Source organism: Oncorhynchus mykiss, unplaced genomic scaffold, assembly GCF_013265735.2.
Source record: "Oncorhynchus mykiss isolate Arlee unplaced genomic scaffold, USDA_OmykA_1.1 un_scaffold_173, whole genome shotgun sequence".
NCBI lineage: Eukaryota > Metazoa > Chordata > Actinopteri > Salmoniformes > Salmonidae > Oncorhynchus > Oncorhynchus mykiss.
Genome location: NW_023493670.1, coordinates 737465 through 757679, shown reverse-complemented (window position 1 = coordinate 757679; position 20215 = coordinate 737465). Strand labels below are relative to the sequence as shown.

Below are 20215 nucleotides of genomic sequence, written 5' to 3'. Positions count from 1 at the left end.
TTGACTCTGTACTGGTACCCCCTGTATATAGCCTCCACATTGACTCTGTACTGGTACCTCCTATATATAGCCTCCACATTGACTCTGTACTGGTACCTCCTGTATATAGCCTCCACATTCACTATGTACAAGTACCTCCTGTATATAGCCTCCACATTGACTCTGTACTGGTACCCCCTGTATATAGCCTCCACATTAACTCTGTACTGGTACCCCCTGTATATAGCCTCCACATTGACTCTGTGCTGGTACCCCCTGTATAAAGCCTCCACATTGACTCTGTACCGGTACCTCCTGTATATAGCCTCCACATTAACTCTGTACCGGTACCTCCTGTATATAGCCTCCACATTAACTCTGTACTGGTACCCCCTGTATATAGCCTCTACATTGACTCTGTACTGGTACCCCCTGTATATAGCCTCTACATTGACTCTGTACTGGTACCCCCTGTGTATAGCCTCCACATTGACTCTGTACTGGTACCTCCTGTATATAGCCTCCACATTGACTCTGTACTGGTACCCCCTGTATATAGCCTCCACATTGACTCTGCACTGGTACCCCCTGTATATAGCCTCCACATTGACTCTGTACTGGTACCCCCTGTATATAGCCTCCACATTGACTCTGTACTGGTACCCCCTGTATATAGCCTCCACATTGACTCTGTACCGGTACCCCCTGTATATAACCTCCACATTGACTCTGTACTGGTACCCCCTGTATATAGTCTCCACATTGACTCTGTACTGGTACCCCCTGTATATAGTCTCCACATTGACTCTGTACTGGTACCCCCTGTATATAGCCTCCACATTGACTCTGTACTGGTACCCCCTGTATATAGCCTCCACATTGACTCTGTACCGGTACCCCCTGTATATAACCTCCACATTGACTCTGTACTGGTACCCCCTGTATATAGTCTCCACATTGACTCTGTACTGGTACCCCCTGTATATAGCCTCCACATTGACTCTGTACCGGTACCCCCTGTATATAACCTCCACATTGACTCTGTACTGGTACCCCCTGTATATAGCCTCCACATTGACTCTGTACCGGTACCCCCTGTATATAACCTCCACATTGACTCTGTACTGGTATCTCCTGTATATAGCCTCCACATTAACTCTGTACTGGTACCCCCTGTATATAGCCTCCACATTGACTCTGTACTGGTACTCCCTGAATATAGCCTCCACATTGACTCTGTACTGGTATCTCCTGTATATAGCCTCCACATTAACTCTGTACTGGTACCCCCTGTATATAGCCTCCACATTGACTCTGTACTGGTGCCTCCTGTATATAACCTCCACATTGACTCTGTACTGGTACCCCCTGTATATAGCCTCCACATTGACTCTGTACCGGTACCCCACGTATATAGCCTCCACATTGACTCTGTACTGGTATCTCCTGTATATAGCCTCCACATTGACTCTGTACCGGTACCCCCTGCATATCAAATCAAATCAAATCAAATATAGCCTCCACATTGACTCTGTACTGGTACCTCCTGTATATAGCCTCCACATTGACTCTGTACTGGTACCTCCTGTATATAGCCTCGTTATTGATATTTAATTGTGTTACTTTTTTTGTTTTTTGTTTATTTAGTAAATATTTTCTTAACTCTTATTTTTCTTAACTACATTGTGTGTAAGTGCTTGTCAGTAAGAATTTCCTTGGTTAGATTCCAGGCTGTGCTTGTAAGAAGCATTTCACGGTAAGGTATAGCTATAGCAGTTGTATTCAGCATTTCACAGTGACGTCTACACCTGTTGTATGTATGACAAATAACATTTGATTTGAACTAAATATGGAGTTTGTCAGTTTCAATGTTACTGTCTTTAATTAAATTCGATTTTTCAAATTCAGGCTGTGTGTGTGTGTGTGTGTGTGTGTGTGTGTGTGTGTGTGTGTGTGTGTGTGTTTTTTTTTCTCTGCGTCATCCTTGATCATTCCTTGTGGTCCTGTAGCTCAGTTGGTGGAGTATAGTGCTTGTTAAACCAGGGTAGTGGGTTTGATTCCTGGGACCATCCATATGTAAAGTATTTGCACACATGACTGCAAATCACTTTGGATAAAAGTGTCTGCTAAATGACAGATATATCCACTGATTATACCAAACATTTGGAACACCTTCCTAATATGGAGTTGGACCCTCCCCTTTCTCCCTCAGAACAGCCTCAATTCATTGACTCTTCAAGCTGTCGAAAGTGTTCCACAGGGATGCTGGCCCATGTTGACTCCTCAGAGGAGGAAGGACCCTCCTCCTCATTGATTTTTTTTTTGTTGATAAAACTCTACTAAATATAATCACGTCACCAAATAATTGATTAAAACATACTCTTTTGCATCCTCCTCTGGGTACATTTACTTCAATACAAAACCTAGGAGGATTATGGTTCTCAAGGCTTCTATAGACTTACACAATAATTATGACAACTTCCGGAGGACGTCCTCCAACCTATCAGGGCTCTTGCAGCATGAACTGACATGTTGTCCACCCAATTAAAGGATCAGAGAATTAATCTAGTACTGAAAGCAAAAGCTACAGCTAGCTAGCACTGCAGTGCATAACATGTGGTGAGTAGTTGACCCAAAGAGAGAAAAATACAATAGTTGAACAGTTTTGAACAAATTATTTTATTCCAAAATGAAGGAGAAGCGAGAGAGAGATATTTCGTCACTTATTTTGCACTTTCAGTTTCACTTACTTAGCTAGCAAATGCAGCCATCTAGTTTAGTCTACTCAAACACTTGGCTCAAACAGAGCGTTGCTATGATTGTAGCAGGTTAGTTCTATTATCTCTGTTGACTATGATGTTACTTTAGCTAATATGGTGACAACGATGTAGGCTGTGTGTTTCAGTTATGATATGGTTTGGCTTGTAAATGTTTTCTTTCCTGGTCACATACAGCTGATGTGTTGTGCATTGAAGTACAGAAGCGAGGGGGAAAAGGTGAGAGGAGGAGAGAAGGAATACAACGTGGCTGTTATGAAAGTGACCTGTGTTTATGCATGATCAGGGGTGTATTCAGTCCTCCGATTCTGTTGACAAACATTACATAAACGGAACAAAACCGGGATCAACATTTGTCCAATAGAATCTCTTGTTTGAAACTGTTGGACTACTGATGACACCCATTTATCAGCTAGATGTAGTCAAGAGTGTGCTAGGCAGTATTTTTCTCTCGACCAGTGTGCACCTACATTCTAAACTTTCTTTCATAGGCCAGGTTGTAGCAACCTCATGATGGTTATAGTGAAAATGTGAGTATCATGTAGTAGCCTAAACCCGTTCATGCTACATTGAACAGGGTGAATGGGATATGAATGACAGTCATCCAATATGCTTGTGTAGAAATAAGGCCATGCTCATGAAAAAACAAATGGTCCTCCCTCATCTGAAACGGCACTGACCGCCACTGTTTTGGCTGGTGGACCATTCTTGGTGCACATGGGAAGCTGTAGTGTTGCAGTTCTTGACACAAACCAGTGCGCCTGGCACCTACTATCATACCCTGTTCAATGACCCTTATAATATTTTGTCTTCCCCATTCACCATCTGAATGGCACACATACACAATCCATGTCTCATTTGTCTCAAGGCTTAAAAATCCTTATTTAACCTGTCTCCCCCTCTTCATCGAAACTGATTGAAGTGGATTTAACTAGTGACATCAATAAGGGATCATAGCTTTAGCCTGGATTCACCTAGTCAGTCTATGTCAAGGAAGGAGCAGGTGTTCCTAAAGTTTTTTATACCCAGTGTATAGCACTACAGATAATCAGAAAATCAAGTGCTATTTGCATGTGATGCATTTGCACTGTTGTTTACAGGATGGTTTGTATCTTACACTGATTGAAGTGGATAGCATGATCGCATCTAGATTAAAACGAATGTAAAAAATTAACAGAGAAAACACACATTAACACACTACCTATTCATATAAGTATTTAATCATCATCATCTACATATTCATATTAAGCTTCTACGTCTGTTTACCGGAAATTATTATTTGTAAGAGAAAATATATCAGTTTATTGTTGAATTATTATGACGTTTTTTCCAATACAAAAGAGTTGTAACTTTTGTTTCCAAACTGCGTTACCCACTCCAGCCAGCAGATGGCGATGAGCGTCTTTCGGGTGATGCTTCTTGTGTGACGTATAATGGACTGGACGGGACGCTTCCTCAGGAACAACAACACGGCTACTCTTTCAACCACCTCGGTAGCTAGCTAGCCAACATAAAACTGAAAGATTGAGGTTTTAGACATTATTAATGTACATTAGCTAATCTCAGTGTTGAAAACACATTTCTGGCGACGTATCTACTGGTTAACTTTAACCTAATTTCCTTGTTCAATTTGCAAACTTGTTAAATATTGATACTGAGCCTAGCACTAGGCTAGTCGCTAATGCTAACTAACATCACTGACCATGAGCTCACTAAACTACGCATCCCCTGCTAAAGAAGATGAGGTCTGCTGTTTGGAGAAAGAAGCTCTGGCGCTGAACATTGTCGTGAAAGACGAAGAAGAGGAGGATATTACAGTGAAAGGAGAGAAAGATGCTCTGGCGCTGAACATTGTCGTGAAAGACGAAGAGGAGGATATTACAATGAAAGGAGAGAAAGAATTATTCAGAATGAAAATGGAGGAAGAGGAGGCTGTTTTAGTGAAGGAAGAGAAAGAACCGTTTCGAGAGGAAGAGGATGCTGTCTCAATAAAGGTGAAGGAGGAAGACGTTTTGGGAGTGAAAGAGGAGGAGACAGAATATCTGATTAACACCAGTGAGTACTGTCTTCAACAGGGATACAAACTATGCAGTTATTGAATGTGGGGATTTTAAGGGGCATTCTACTGAAGTTCTACACTTGAATATGTTGTTCAGTACTGTATAAATTGTTAAAGGGTCAATCTGCCATTGGTTCATATATTTTGGGGACTTTTAGATTATGTATTAAATTATCCATGTGGTCTATATTAAACTGCACCTCATCTATTGCAACAGGCTTTTAAAATTCAATATTGGAGCATAATTTCTTCATAAAATATCGAAGGGACACAAAATACACCTGTTTCGTGCAACAACCCTTTCACATTTGCATTATATGCCAAGTTGAGATATATTAATGCCTCGTCTAAGACCCTATGATTTTAAAATAAAGTTCAATAAGTTCAATATCTGTTTGATGTTCTCGTTCACACAGGAGAGAGACATGACTATTATGGATCCTCTGGGGAGCCTCAACAACATCCTGATGCTGACGAGGCAGAGAAGAGTCTCTCCAGATCAGAACACCAGATGGTACAGCTTGGTCTGGTCTAGCATACAGCTTGCTCTATCTGGGGCTGGGTTTCTGGAAAGCACTTTATGACAACAGTGACATCAGCATCCATAATGATATGTGTCTGTGTTCCCTCTTTATGGTTACCAGGACAACGATAGCCCTTCCTCCCTCCCGGAGTCCCCGTGTCGAGCCTCTCCCGGTAGCACCTTACTGCTGGGTATGAAGAGGTTGTCTGTGCTGCTGGTGGACTGCAGGAAAACAAAGGGGCTGAGTGGAACTGTGAGAGGAGGAGAAGAGAGGAAAGGATCAGATTTGACTCATCAGAGTAAGTGCTGTAGTTTAGTTTGAACAAATGAAATAGATCTGGTATCTGTTACCAGGACAACCAGCAGAGTTCTGTTAGTTTTGGGGTGGCAGGTAGCCTGGTGGTTGGAGTAGTCTGCTGGAGCGTTGGACCACTAACCGATCGAATCCCCGAGCTGACAAGGTAAAAATCTGCCGTTCTGCCCCTGAACAGGGCAGTTGACCCACTGTTCCTAGGCCGTCATTGTCAATAAGATTTTGTTCTTATCTGACTTGCCTGGTTAAATAAAGGTTAAATATAAAATAAATATAAAATAACAATAAAAATAGTTGACATGAAGAAAACTGGTATCTGTTACCAGGACAACTAGCAGAGTTCTGTTAGTTGACAGGAAGATAGACTGGTGGATATGGATGTTATGAATATCATAACACTGAAAAAGGATTCTGCCAATGAAAAGAGAGAAACCAATAGACCATATAAAACCTTGATGAAAGTTAGATTTAGAGAGAAACCAATAGACCATATAAAACCTTGATGAAAGTTAGATTTAGAGAGAAACCAATAGACCATATAAAACCTTAATGAAAGTTAGATTTAGAGAGAAACCAATAGACCATATAAAACCATAATGAAAGTCAGATTTAGAGAGAAAGTTTCAAAAGGAGCATGTTTTACAAAAACATTTTCTCAAAACATTATAGATGTTACATTGTCTGTCCCAGTCAACCCCCCCCCCCCCCCCCCCCCCCCCCCCCCTTTCTTTACTAGACTGTAGAACAGGCAAACTAAACTCCAGACACTTCTATGTGGTCTGTATTGCTTCATTAACATCTGATCTTCAGGACTTGTTAAAAAAGGCAAATATATATTTTAAACTCTCAAAAAGCCATGAAATATGAGTGAAAAGCTTTTCTTGTGAGTCAAAAACTGAAAAATTGGGCGTGCAAAATTATTCAGCCCCCTTAAGTTAATACTTTGTAGCGCCACACACCCAATTTTTCAGTTTTTGATTTGTTAAAAAAGTTTGAAATATCCAATAAATGTCGTTCCACTTCATGATTGTGTCCCACTTGTTGTTGATTCTTCACAAAAAAATACAGTTTTATATCTTTATGTTTGAAGCCTGAAATGTGGCAAAAGGTCGCAAAGTTCAAGAGGGCCGAATACTTTCGCAAGTCACTGTATATACTGATATATATACTGATATATATATATATATATATATATATATATATATATATATATATATATATATATATATAGACTATATATTACACCAACTCATTCCAGGTGTTTTTCTTTATTTTGACTATGTAGAATAATAGTGAAGTCATCAAAACTATGAAATAACACATAAGGAATCATTAAGTAACCAAAAAAGTGTTAAACAAATCAAAGTATATTTGAGATTCTTCAAAGTAACCACCCTTTGACTTGATGACAGATTTGCACACTCATGGCATTCTCTCAACCAGCTTCAAGATGTAGTCACCTGGAATGCATTTAAATTAACAGGTGTGCCTTGTTAAAAGTTTGTGGAATGTCTTTCCTTCATGTGTTTGAGGCAATCAGTTGTGTTGTGACAAGGGTGGGGGGGGGGGGGGGGGGGGGTATACAGAAGATGGTCCTATTTGGAAAAGATCTAGTCCATATTATGGCAAGAACAGCTCAAATAAGCAAAGAGAAACCACATTCCATCATTACTTGAAGACATGAAGGTCAGTTAATCCGGAAAATGTCAAGTTCTTTCAAGTGCAGTCGCACAAAACATCAAGCGCTATGATGAAACTAGCTCTCATTACTTTAAGGACCACCACAGGAAAGGAAGACCCAGAGTTACTTCTGCTGCAGAGAATAACTTCATTAGAGTTACCAGCCTCAGAAATTGCAGCCCAAATAAATGCTTCACAGAGTTAAATTAAGAGACGCATCTCAACATTGGATCCAAGATGGCGTAGCAGTAGGACGTATTGTCGTGTTGTGTCCCTTGTATATATCGTTTGTTTTCGTTTTTTTTTCTTCACATATCTTTAAAACTTTTTGCTGAACCTCAACTTCTTCTAAATACTCTCCTGCAACCCGCCTCACCCAACGTAGCTATTTTTCCTAAAGTATTTATATTTACTTCGGACCTTGGAACCCCTCAACTGAAGCTAGCCAACGAACTACCAGCTTCAGCAAAACATTGCTAGCGGTCTTCAGCTAACCGGTCATCAGCTAACCTTTAGCTCGGAAAGCTCTCGCCAGTTCGAACAACGCGACTCTAACCAGAGCATAACGGACCTATTTATTATTTTATTTTTCATCCCCGGATTCCCATCGCAAACGGAACATTTTGAGCTCCTGGGCTACAATATCCAGACCCACGACCGGTCCATCGATGTCACTGCATGAAGAGGAATAAACAGATACCCCCATCGCGACGTCCCCAAAGGCTAACTCTCTAGCCCTTGCTATCTCCTTGCTTGCAAATTCGGCCTGCTAACTGCTAGCTTGTTTAGCCCGGTCCGCTAACTGCTACCGTGTTTAGCACCGTCTACTAACTGTTAGCTTGTTAGCACAGGCCTGCTAACCGTCTGAATCGCCGCGTCCCAAACACTCACTGAACCCATATTTACTTTCTATCCCTTTTCGATTTTTAATTTGTTTATACCTTCCGGTAACCTGCCTCACCCAATGTGATACGGAACCGCTATTATCTTTACATTTTAGAACACACTCAAGAACCTCCAGAAGCTAACCAGCTAACTGGCTACAAGCTATTTGGTCATTGTTAGTTTTCTAACCTGGATAACACTCGCCAGTCCAGCTTCCCCGCCCCATCCACCGCTGCCCCTTGGACACTGATCACTTGGCTACATAGCTGATGCATGCTGGACTGTCCATTAATCACGGTAATCCATTCTGCTTGTTTATGTTTTATCTGTCGGCCCCAGCCGCACTTAGGCTCTGTGTGTAGTTAATCCGACCCTCTCTGCCTAATCAATCGCCATTCTACCTGCTGTTGTTGTGCTAGCTGATTAGCTGTTGTCTCACCTACTGTTTTAGCTAGCTCTCCCAATTCAACACCTGTGATTACTGTATGCCTCGCTGTATGTCTTTCTCAAATGTCAATATGCCTTGTATACTGTTGTGCAGGTTAGTTATCATTGTTTTAGTTTACAATGGAGCCCCTAGTTCCACTCTTTATACCCCTGTTACCTCCTTTGTCCCACCCCCCACACATGCGGTGACCTCACCCATTACAACCAGCATGTCCAGAGATACAACCTCTCTCATCATCACCCAGTGCCTGGGCTTACCTCCGCTGTACCCGCACCCCACCATACCCCTGTTTGCGCATTATGCCCTGAATATATTCTACCATGCCCAGAAACCTGCTCCTCTTATTCTCTGTCCCCAACGCCCTAGGCGACCAGTTTTGATAGCCTTCAGCCGCACCCTCATACTACTCCTTCTCTGTTCCGCGGGTGATGTGGAGGTAAACCCAGGCCCTGCATGTCCCCAGGCACCCTCATTTGTTGACTTCTGTGATCGAAAAAGCCTTGGTTTCATGCATGTCAACATCAGAAGCCTCCTCCCTAAGTTTGTCTTACTCACTGCTCTAGCACACTCTGCTAACCCTGATGTCCTTGCCGTGTCTGAATCCTGGCTCAGGAAGGCCACCAAAAATTCTGAGATTTCCATACCCAACTATAACATCTTCCGTCAAGATAGAACTGCCAAAGGAGGAGGAGTTGCAGTCTACTGCAGAGATAGCCTGCAAAGTAATGTCATACTTTCCAGGTCCATACCCAAACAGTTCGAACTACTAATTTTGAAAATTACTCTCTCCAGAAATAAGTCTCTCACTGTTGCCGCCTGCTACCGACCCCCCTCAGCTCCCAGCTGTGCCCTGGACACCATTTGTGAATTGATCGCCCCCCATCTAGCTTCAGAGTTTGTTCTGTTAGGTGACCTAAACTGGGATATGCTTAACACCCCGGCAGTCCTACAATCTAAGCTAGATGCCCTCAATCTCACTCAAATCATCAAGGAACCCACCAGGTACAACCCTAACTCTGTAAACAAGGGCACCCTCATTGACGTCATCCTGACCAACTGGCCCTCCAAATACACCTCCGCTGTCTTCAACCAGGATCTCAGCGATCACTGCCTCATTGCCTGTATCCGCTATGGAGCCGCAGTCAAACGACCACCCCTCATCACTGTCAAACGCTCCCTAAAACACTTCTGTGAGCAGGCCTTTCTAATCGACCTGGCCCGGGTATCCTGGAAGGACATTGACCTCATCCCGTCAGTTGAGGATGCCTGGTCTTTCTTTAAAAGTAACTTCCTCACCATTTTAGATAAGCATGCTCCGTTCAAAAAATGCAGAACTAAGAACAGATATAGCCCCTGGTTCACTCCAGACCTGACTGCCCTCGACCAGCACAAAAACATCCTGTGGCGGACTGCACTAACATCGAACAGTCCCCGCGATATGCAACTGTTCAGGGAAGTCAGGAACCAATACACACAGTCAGTCAGGAAAGCTAAAGCCAACTTCTTCAGGCAGAAGTTTGCATCCTGTAGCTCCAACTCCAAAAAGTTCTGGGACACTGTGAAGTCCATGGAGAACAAGAGCACCTCCTCCCAGCTGCCCACTGCACTGAGGCTAGGTAACACGGTCACCACCGATAAATCCATGATTATCGAAAACTTCAACAAGCATTTCTCAACGGCTGGCCATGCCTTCCGCCTGGCTACTCCAACCTCGTCCAACATCTCCCCCCCCCCCCCCGCAGCTACTCGCCCAAGCCTCTCCAGGTTCTCCTTTACCCAAATCCAGATAGCAGATGTTCTGAAAGAGCTGCAAAACCTGGACCCGTACAAATCAGCTGGGCTTGACAATCTGGACCCTCTATTCCTGAAACTATCCGCCGCCATTGTCGCAACCCCTATTACCAGCCTGTTCAACCTCTCTTTCATATCGTCTGAGATCCCCAAGGATTGGAAAGCTGCCGCAGTCATCCCCCTCTTCAAAGGGGGCGACACCCTGGACCCAAACTGTTACAGACCAATATCCATCCTGCCCTGCCTATCTAAGGTCTTCGAAAGCCAAGTCAACAAACAGATCACTGACCATCTTGAATCCCGCCGTACCTTCTCCGCTGTGCAATCTGGTTTCCGAGCCGGTCACGGGTGTACCTCAGCCACGCTCAAGGTACTAAACGATATCATAACCGCCATCGATAAAAGACAGTACTGTGCAGCCGTCTTCATAGACCTTGCCAAGGCTTTCGACTCTGTCAATCACCGTATTCTTATCGGCAGACTCAGTAGCCTCGGTTTTTCGGATGACTGCCTTGCCTGGTTCACCAATTACTTTGCAGACAGAGTTCAGTGTGTCAAATCGGAGGGCATGCTGTCCGGTCCTCTGGCAGTCTCTATGGGGGTGCCACAGGGTTCAATTCTCGGGCCGACTCTTTTCTCTGTATATATCAATGATGTTTCTCATGCTGCGGGCGATTCCCTGATCCACCTCTACGCAGACGACACCATTCTATATACTTCCGGCCCGTCCTTGGACACTGTGCTATCTAACCTCCAAACGAGCTTCAATGCCATACAGCACTCCTTCCGTGGCCTCCAACTGCTCTTAAACGCTAGTAAAACCAAATGCATGCTTCTCAACCGTTCGCTGCCTGCACCCGCACGCCTGACCAGCATCACCACCCTGGATGGTTCCGACCTTGAATATGTGGACATCTATAAGTACCTAGGTGTCTGGCTAGACTCTAAACTCTCCTTCCAGACCCATATCAAACATCTCCAATCGAAAATCAAATCAAGAGTCGGCTTTCTATTCCGCAACAAAGCCTCCTTCACTCACGCCGCCAAACTTACCCTAGTAAAACTGACTATCCTACCGATCCTCGACTTCGGCGATGTCATCTACAAAATTGCTTCCAACACTCTACTCAGCAAACTGGATGCAGTTTATCACAGTGCCATCCGTTTTGTCACTAAAGCACCTTATACCACCCACCACTGCGACTTGTATGCTCTAGTCGGCTGGCCCTCGCTACATATTCGTCGCCAGACCCACTGGCTCCAGGTCATCTACAAGTCCATGCTAGGTAAAGCTCCGCCTTATCTCAGTTCACTGGTTACGATGGCAACACCCATCCGTAGCACGCGCTCCAGCAGGTGTATCTCACTGATCATCCCTAAAGCCAACACCTCATTTGGCCGCCTTTCGTTCCAGTTCTCTGCTGCCTGTGATTGGAACGAATTGCAAAAATCGCTGAAGTTGGAGACTTTTATCTCCCTCACCAACTTCAAACATCTGCTATCTGAGCAGCTAACCGATCGCTGCAGCTGTACATAGTCTATTGGTAAATAGCCCACCCATTTTCACCTACCTCATCCCCATACTGTTTTTATTTATTTATTTTTCTGCTCTTTTGCACACCAATATCTCTATCTCTACCTTTACATAACCATCTGATCATTTATCACTCCAGTGTTAATCTGCATAATTGTAATTATTTGCCTACCTTCTCATGCCTTTTGCACACAATGTATATATAGACTCCCCTTTTTTCTACTGTGTTATTGACTTGTTAATTGTTTACACCATGTGTAACTCTGTGTTGTCTGTTCACACTGCTATGCCTTATCTTGGCCAGGTCGCAGTTGCAAATGAGAACTTGTTCTCAACTAGCCTACCTGGTTAAATGAAGGTGAAATAAAAAAAATAAATAAAAAAAAACATCAACTGTTCAGAGGAGACTGTGTGAATCAGTCCTTCACGGTTGAATTGCTGCAAAGAAACCACAGCTAAAGGACACCAATAAGAAGAGACTTGCTTGGGCCAAGAAACACGAACAATGGACATTAGACCGGTGGATATCAGTCCTTTTGGTCTGATCAGTCCAAATTTGCAATCTTTGGTTTCAAACGCGGAGTAGGTGAATGGATGATCTCCGTATGTGTGATGGTGTGCGGGTGCTTCGCTGTTGACTCTGTCAGTGATTGATTTAGAAGTCACACTTAACCAGGTTGGCTACCACAGGATTCTGCAGCGATACGCCATCCCATCTGGTTTGGGCTTAGTGGGGCTTTAATTTGTTTTTCAACAGGACTATGACACAAAACACCTCCAGGCTGTGTAAGGTATATTTGACCAAGAAGGAGAGTGATGGAGTGCTTCATCAGATAACCTGGCCTCCACAATCCCCCGACCTCAACCAAATTGAGATGGTTTGGGATAGAGTCGGACCGCAGAGTGAAGGAAAAGTAGCCAACATGTTCTCAGCATATGTGTGAACTCCTTCAAGACTGGTTGGAAAAGCATTCCATGTGAAGCTGGTTGAGAGAATGCCAAACGTGTGCAAAGCTGTCATCAAGGCGAAGGGGGGGCTACTTTTGAAGAATCTAATATATATTTTGATTTGTTAAACACTTTCGGTTACTACCTGATTCCTTATGTTTATTCATAGTTTTGATGTCTTTACTGTTATTCTACAATGTAAAAATTTGTAAAAGTAAAGAAAAACCCCATGAATGAGTAGGTGACTCCAACATTTTGACTGGTAGTGTACATAAAATTCCATGGCAACAGCTCCAGTGGACATTCCTGCAGTCAGCATACCAATTGCCGGCTCCCTCTGAGACATCTGGCATTTCTGTGTGACAAAACTGCACATTTTCGAGTGGCCTTTTATTGTCCCCAGCACAAGGTGCACTTGTGTAATGATAATGCTGTTTAATCAGCTTCTTGATATGCCACACCTGTCAGGTGGATGGATTATCTTGGCAGAGAATACATGTTCAGTAACAGGGATGTCAAATTTGTGTACAATTTTGAGAGAAATAAGTTTTTTGTGCGTATGGAACATTTCAGGGATCTTTTATTTCAGCTCATGAAGCCATGGGACCAACACTTTACATGTTGTGTTTATATTTTTGTTCGGTGTAGTTTCTATCAGTTTTAGAAACATATGATGATGTCATAGTGAATTCATGTGAATGAACAAGCCCTTTCAGACTTTATAATATGGCTGTATATAAACTTACTCTATATAGTTACTATCAGTTTTTAGGAACATCTACCCAAAATGTTTCACCTTCTTATTTTTCACTTTACCCAAAATATGACATCAGCGCTAGTCAAAATGTTGAAAATCTGAATGTTTAAATAAGAAATTGGTCCTTTTATTAAACAGCATGTGTCAAACCCTTTCAATAACAGGGAGATGTTACTGATGTGCTTTGTGTCAAAGCACATGTGCTTTTGCCTCCAATGTAAAAACAAAAACAAAAAACCCCACAAAATGACTTCTTTAGTTATTTTATGTTTAAGGAAGTGTGTAGGTCACATTCTGTATCATACAGCTATGAAGGTTGTATATTTAGAACCACCTGCTGATTGGAATCCAGTGACGTCAGTGTCTTCAGTGTCCTAGAACTGTTTAGTTAACTGAAGGTTATATATTTAGAACCACCTGCTGATTGGAATCAAGTGACGTCTGTGTCATAGAACTGTTTTGTGTTCTGACTTGTAAAACATGTCTTCAGTGTCCTGGAACTGTTTTGTTTTTTGTGATCTGACTTTTATAAAATATTATTAGTAATTACCAGGAAGCTAAGTCACACCACGATTGTTCAAATTGGCCTCAGATTATTGAGGGATCTGATTAGGATTTTACCCTCGTAGCAAGGCCGTTTTGTCATGTGGAGGTTTTGTTCAGGTCTCTATTTAAGTGAACACTCTGTCTTTGGCAGGAGAAAGACCAGACTCAGAGGAACCAGAGCCAGTGAAGTCCAAACCAGCAAGACAACACCTCTGCTCCCAGTGTGGAAAGAGTTTTAACCAGAAAGAGCACCTGAAAAAACATGAGAGAATACACACAGGGGAGAAGCCTTACCACTGCTCCCAGTGTGGAAAGAGTTTTACCCAGAAAAGCAACCTGAAAAAACATGAGAGCATACACACAGGGGAGAAGCCTTTCCAATGCTCCCAGTGTGGAAAGAGTTCTGCTCACTTATGTAAACTGAAAACACATCAGAGAATACACACGGGGGAGAAGCCTTACCACTGTTCCCAGTGTGGAAAGAGTTTTGCCCACTTATGTAACCTGAAATCGCATGAGAGATTACACACAGGTGAGAAGCCTTACCCCTGCTCCCAGTGTGGAAAGCGTTTTACCCACTCATGTAACCTGAAAACACATGAGATATTACACACAGGGGAGAAGCCGTACCCCTGCTCCCAGTGTGGAAAGAGTTTTGCCCACTTATGTAAACTGAAAATACATCAAAGAATACACACAGGCGAGAAGCCTTACCACTGCTCCCAGTGTGGAAGGAGTTTTACCCACTTATGTAACCTGAAAAGACATGAAAGATTACACACAGTCTGAACAGTAGAACATAGGATAGATGTAGGCTGAACATTTTTAGAGTAAAAAGTCTTTGGTCCTAGGGGGAAGATCAGCTTTAATATTGAACTTAGGTTGTAGCTTCCATCAATGTAATTGTCTACTTCATTTCTAATCCCCCATATATGTTTTTGTGTATATATATATATATATATATATATATAACATGTGTGTGTATGTAAATACTGAACAAAAATATGAACACAAAATGTAACAATTTCAAACATTTTTACTGAGTTAAAGTTCATATTAAGGAAATCAGTCAATCTAAATAAATTCATTAGAGGCCGAATCTATGTTTTTCACATGACTGGGAATACAGATATGCATCTGTATGGTCACAGATACCTTGAAGAAATGGTAGGGGCACGATCAGAAAACCAGTCAGTATCTGATGTGACCACCATTTGCCTATAGTTGATTGTGGCCTGTGGAATGTTGTCCCACTCCTGGGTAAAATGATCTGTTTAAGTCATTAGTAAATTGTTGCGTGTTCTATATCCTGTCAATCATTTATTCCTTCATAAACAGACAACATGTGTACGTAAACACGTGTGCAAGGGCCCCTCTAGGTTCACAACCTCTTGACCATTATGGTGGAATTATTGTAATCAACATTTCTTCAAAACAAGTCAACTTTATTATTTAAATTACTGCAGTAATGGAGCTGGAGGTGATCACTGAGAAGTCAGCGATCTGGTTTGAGCCACAGCGTTTTATATCACCCCTGGAGTTGATCACTGAGAAGTCAGCGATCTGGTTTGAGCCACAGCGTTTTATAGCGAAGTCCATCCTCCTTCAGTCTACATGACAAACACCAGATGTATGGAATGGGTCACAAGGTTAAGACTAGTATGAAAGATACTTAGAATTCACAGCAGACAGTATCTGTTGTAACAACTGCCCCCCCAACTGCCATCTCCCCCTGGTACCCCAGTATAGAAACATTAACTCATGCTCTGGAATGCGGTATCACCCAAAGACATCGTAGATCTCCTAGAGGTCCATCCGCAGTAGAACACACACAGATGAGCGTTCTAACAACCCCTCTGTTCTGTTGCATAAAATCAACCATTCGATGCAATAACAGCATTATAACATAATCTAGTAATTTCCACCGTACCATTACATCTGGACAGCTGAGAACGTATCTGTTTAGGTCTGTTTAGGTCTTCGGTAAAGGGGACATCTTAAAGATTACAAATGACCCTTTCAAAGACTGAGACACTCTTTATTTCAAACATATTTTACTTCAAACACATTTCTTTAATAAGCTCAACAAGGTTACGACACGACACATCAATGACCAGGACATTACTTGTGTTTTACTACAAAGAAACAGCTGCACTATAAAGTCACAATCACACATTAAATATGGTGAGAACATCCGGAGATGATGTCATTAACAGGCCAACGAGAGGACAACCGAAGGACATAGAAATCACTTTCAGACAGCAACGTCGACCATATTCTCTTCCACAAACAAAACCCCCACTTGGACAAAAAACTGGTTGACTCAACGTTGTTTCCACATCATTTCAACCCAAACAACAACCCCTAAATGTAAGGGTATTTGTGTCTTTGTGTGTGTGCATGAGTTGGGTGTTGCTCATTCCACTCAGAGATGAACTTAAATTGTGTAGATCAATGATAATACTGACAGCTAGGTACAGCTAGGTACAGCTAGGTACAGCTAGGTACAGCCAGGTACAGTTAGGTACAGCCAGGTACAGCTAGGTACAGCCAGGTACAGCCAGGTACAGCTAGGTACAGTTAGGTACAGCCAGGTACAGTTAGGTACAGCCAGGTACAGCTAGGTACAGCCAGGTACAGTTAGGTACAGCCAGGTACAGCTAGGTACAGCCAGGTACAGCCAGGTACAGCTAGGTACAGCTAGGTACAGCCAGGTACAGTTAGGTACAGCCAGGTACAGCCAGGTACAGCTAGGTACAGCTAGGTACAGCCAGGTACAGCTAGGTACAGCCAGGTACAGCTAGGTACAGCCAGGTACAGCCAGGTACAGCTAGGTACAGCCAGGTACAGCTAGGTACAGCTAGGTACAGCCAGGTACAGCTAGGTACAGCCAGGTACAGCTAGGTACAACCAGGTACAGCTAGGTACAGCCAGGTACAGCCAGGTACAGCTAGGTACAGCCAGGTACAGCTAGGTACAGCCAGGTACAGCCAGGTACAGCCAGGTACAGCCAGGTACAGCCAGGTACAGCTAGGTACAGCCAGGTACAGCTAGGTACAGCCAGGTACAGCCAGGTACAGCTAGGTACAGCCAGGTACAGACAGGTACAGCTAGGTACAGCCAGGTACAGCCAGGTACAGCCAGGTACAGCCAGGTACAGCTAGGTACAGCCAGGTACAGCCAGGTACAGCCAGGTACAGCTAGGTACAGACAGGTACAGCTAGGTACAGCCAGGTACAGCCAGGTACAGCTAGGTACAGCTAGGTACAGACAGGTACAGCTAGGTACAGCCAGGTACAGCCAGGTACAGCCAGGTACAGCTAGGTACAGACAGGTACAGCTAGGTACAGCCAGGTACAGCCAGGTACAGCTAGGTACAGCCAGGTACAGACAGGTACAGCCAGGTACATCTAGGTACAGCCAGGTACAGCCAGGTACAGCCAGGTACAGCTAGGTACAGCTAGGTACAGCCAGGTACAGCTAGGTACAGACAGGTACAGCCAGGTACAGCTAGGTACAGCTAGGTACAGCCAGGTACAGCCAGGTACAGCTAGGTACAGCCAGGTACAGCTAGGTACAGCCAGGTACAGCCAGGTACAGACAGGTACAGCCAGGTACAGCCAGGTACAGCTAGGTACAGCTAGGTACAGCTAGGTACAGCCAGGTACAGCTAGGTACAGCCAGGTACAGCCAGGTACAGCTAGGTACAGCCAGGTACAGCCAGGTACAGCTAGGTACAGCCAGGTACAGCTAGGTACAGACAGGTACAGCTAGGTACAGCCAGGTACAGCTAGGTACAGACAGGTACAGCCAGGTACAGCTAGGTACAGCCAGGTACAGCTAGGTACAGCTAGGTACAGACAGGTACAGCCAGGTACAGCTAGGTACAGCCAGGTACAGCTAGGTACAGCTAGGTACAGACAGGTACAGCCAGGTACAGCTAGGTACAGCTAGGTACAGCCAGGTACAGCTAGGTACAGACAGGTACAGCCAGGTACAGACAGGTACAGCCAAGACCCCATTTTTGATTGGCAGTTTTTCTAATTTAATTTTAGGTTGCTTGTTGTACCAAATAAATAGTGACATTGCTCTGTTTTAAAGAACTTCTCAGTGATATGATGGGAGATCATCTGCAAGGGACATAACAGCTGGGGGGAGTACATTCATTTTAATTACCGCAATACATCTAACCAATAAAGTCTCAACGATGATCACCCAATCAGATCCTTCATCTAGTGACTACATCTCTTTCTACTGAATAGACTGTTAGTCAGATCCTCCATCTAGTGACTACATCTCTTTCTACTGAATAGACTGTTAATCAGATTCTCCATCTAGTGACTACAGTGCCTTGCGAAAGTATTCGGCCCCCTTGAACTTTGCGACCTTTTGCCACATTTCAGGCTTCAAATATAAAGATATAAAACTGTATTTGATTTGTTAAAAAAGTTTGAAATATCCAATAAATGTCGTTCCACTTCATGATTGTGTCCCACTTGTTGTTGATTCTTCACAAAAAAATACAGTTTTATATCTTTATGTTTGAAGCCTGAAATGTGGCAAAAGGTCGCAAAGTTCAAGGGGGCCGAATACTTTCGCAAGGCACTGTACATCTCTTTCTACTGAATAGACTGTTAATCAGATCCTCCATCTAGTGACTTCTCTTTCTAGTGAATAGACTGTTAATCAGATCCTCCTCCATCTAGTGACTACATCTCTTTCTACTGAATAGACTGTTAATCAGATCCTCCATCTAGTGACTACATCTCTTTCTACTGAATAGACTGTTAATCAGATCCTCCTCCATCTAGTGACTACATCTCTTTCTACTGAATAGACTGTTAATCAGATCCTCCTCCATCTAGTGACTACATCTCTTTCTACTGAATAGACTGTTAATCAGATCCTCCATCTAGTGACTCCATCTCTTTCTACTGAATATACTGTTAATCAGATCCTCCTCCATCTAGTGACTACATATCTTTCTACTGAATAGACTGTTAATCAGCTCCTCCTCCATCTAGTGACTACATCTCTTTCTACTGAATAGACTGTTAATCAGATCCTCCATCTAGTGACTACATCTCTTTCTACTGAATATACTGTTAATCAGATCCTCCTCCATCTAGTGACTACATCTCTTTCTACTGAATAGACTGTTAATCAGATCCTCCATCTAGTGACTACATCTCTTTCTACTGAATAGACTGTTAATCAGATCCTCCATCTAGTGACTACATCTCTTTCTACTGAATAGACTGTTAATCAGATCCTCCATCTAGTGACTACATCTCTTTCTACTGAATAGACTGTTAATCAGATCCTCCATCTAGTGACTACATCTCTTTCTACTGAATAGACTGTTAATCAGATCCTCCATCTAGTGACTACATCTCTTTCTACTGAATAGACTGTTATTCAGCTCCTCCTTCATCTAGTGACTACATCTCTTTCTACTGAATAGACTGTTAATCAGATCCTCCATCTAGTGACTACATCTCTTTCTACTGAATAGACTGTTAATCAGATCCTCCATCTAGTGACTACATCTCTTTCTACTGAATAGACTGTTAATCAGATCCTCCATCTAGTGACTACATCTCTTTCTACTGAATAGACTGTTAATCAGATCCTCCATCTAGTGACTACATCTCTTTCTACTGAATAGACTGTTAATCAGATCCTCCATCTAGTGACTTCTCTTTCTACTGAATAGACTGTTAATCAGATCCTCCATCTAGTGACTACATCTCTTTCTACTGAATAGACTGTTAATCAGATCCTCCATCTAGTGACTACATCTCTTTCTACTGAATAGACTGTTAATCAGATCCTCCTCCATCTAGTGACTACATCTCTTTCTACTGAATAGACTGTTAATCAGATCCTCCTCCATCTAGTGACTACATCTCTTTCTACTGAATAGACTGTTAATCAGATCCTCCTCCATCTAGTGACTACATCTCTTTCTACTG

General features: G+C 42.9%; 1 protein-coding gene across 1 annotated transcript in view; it reads left to right on the top strand.

Annotated features, from left to right (window-relative positions):
- LOC118936385 (zinc finger protein 658B-like) overlaps positions 1-15146 on the top strand; it is a 30194-nt gene extending 15048 nt beyond the window's left edge. Inside the window, exon 5 of the mRNA XM_036972540.1 lies at positions 14442-15146. Coding sequence (XP_036828435.1) covers positions 14442-15029 — 588 coding nt within the window. The 3' untranslated portion in view covers positions 15030-15146. The remainder of the gene's footprint in view (positions 1-14441) is intronic.
- Positions 15147-20215: the final 5069 nt, after the last annotated feature.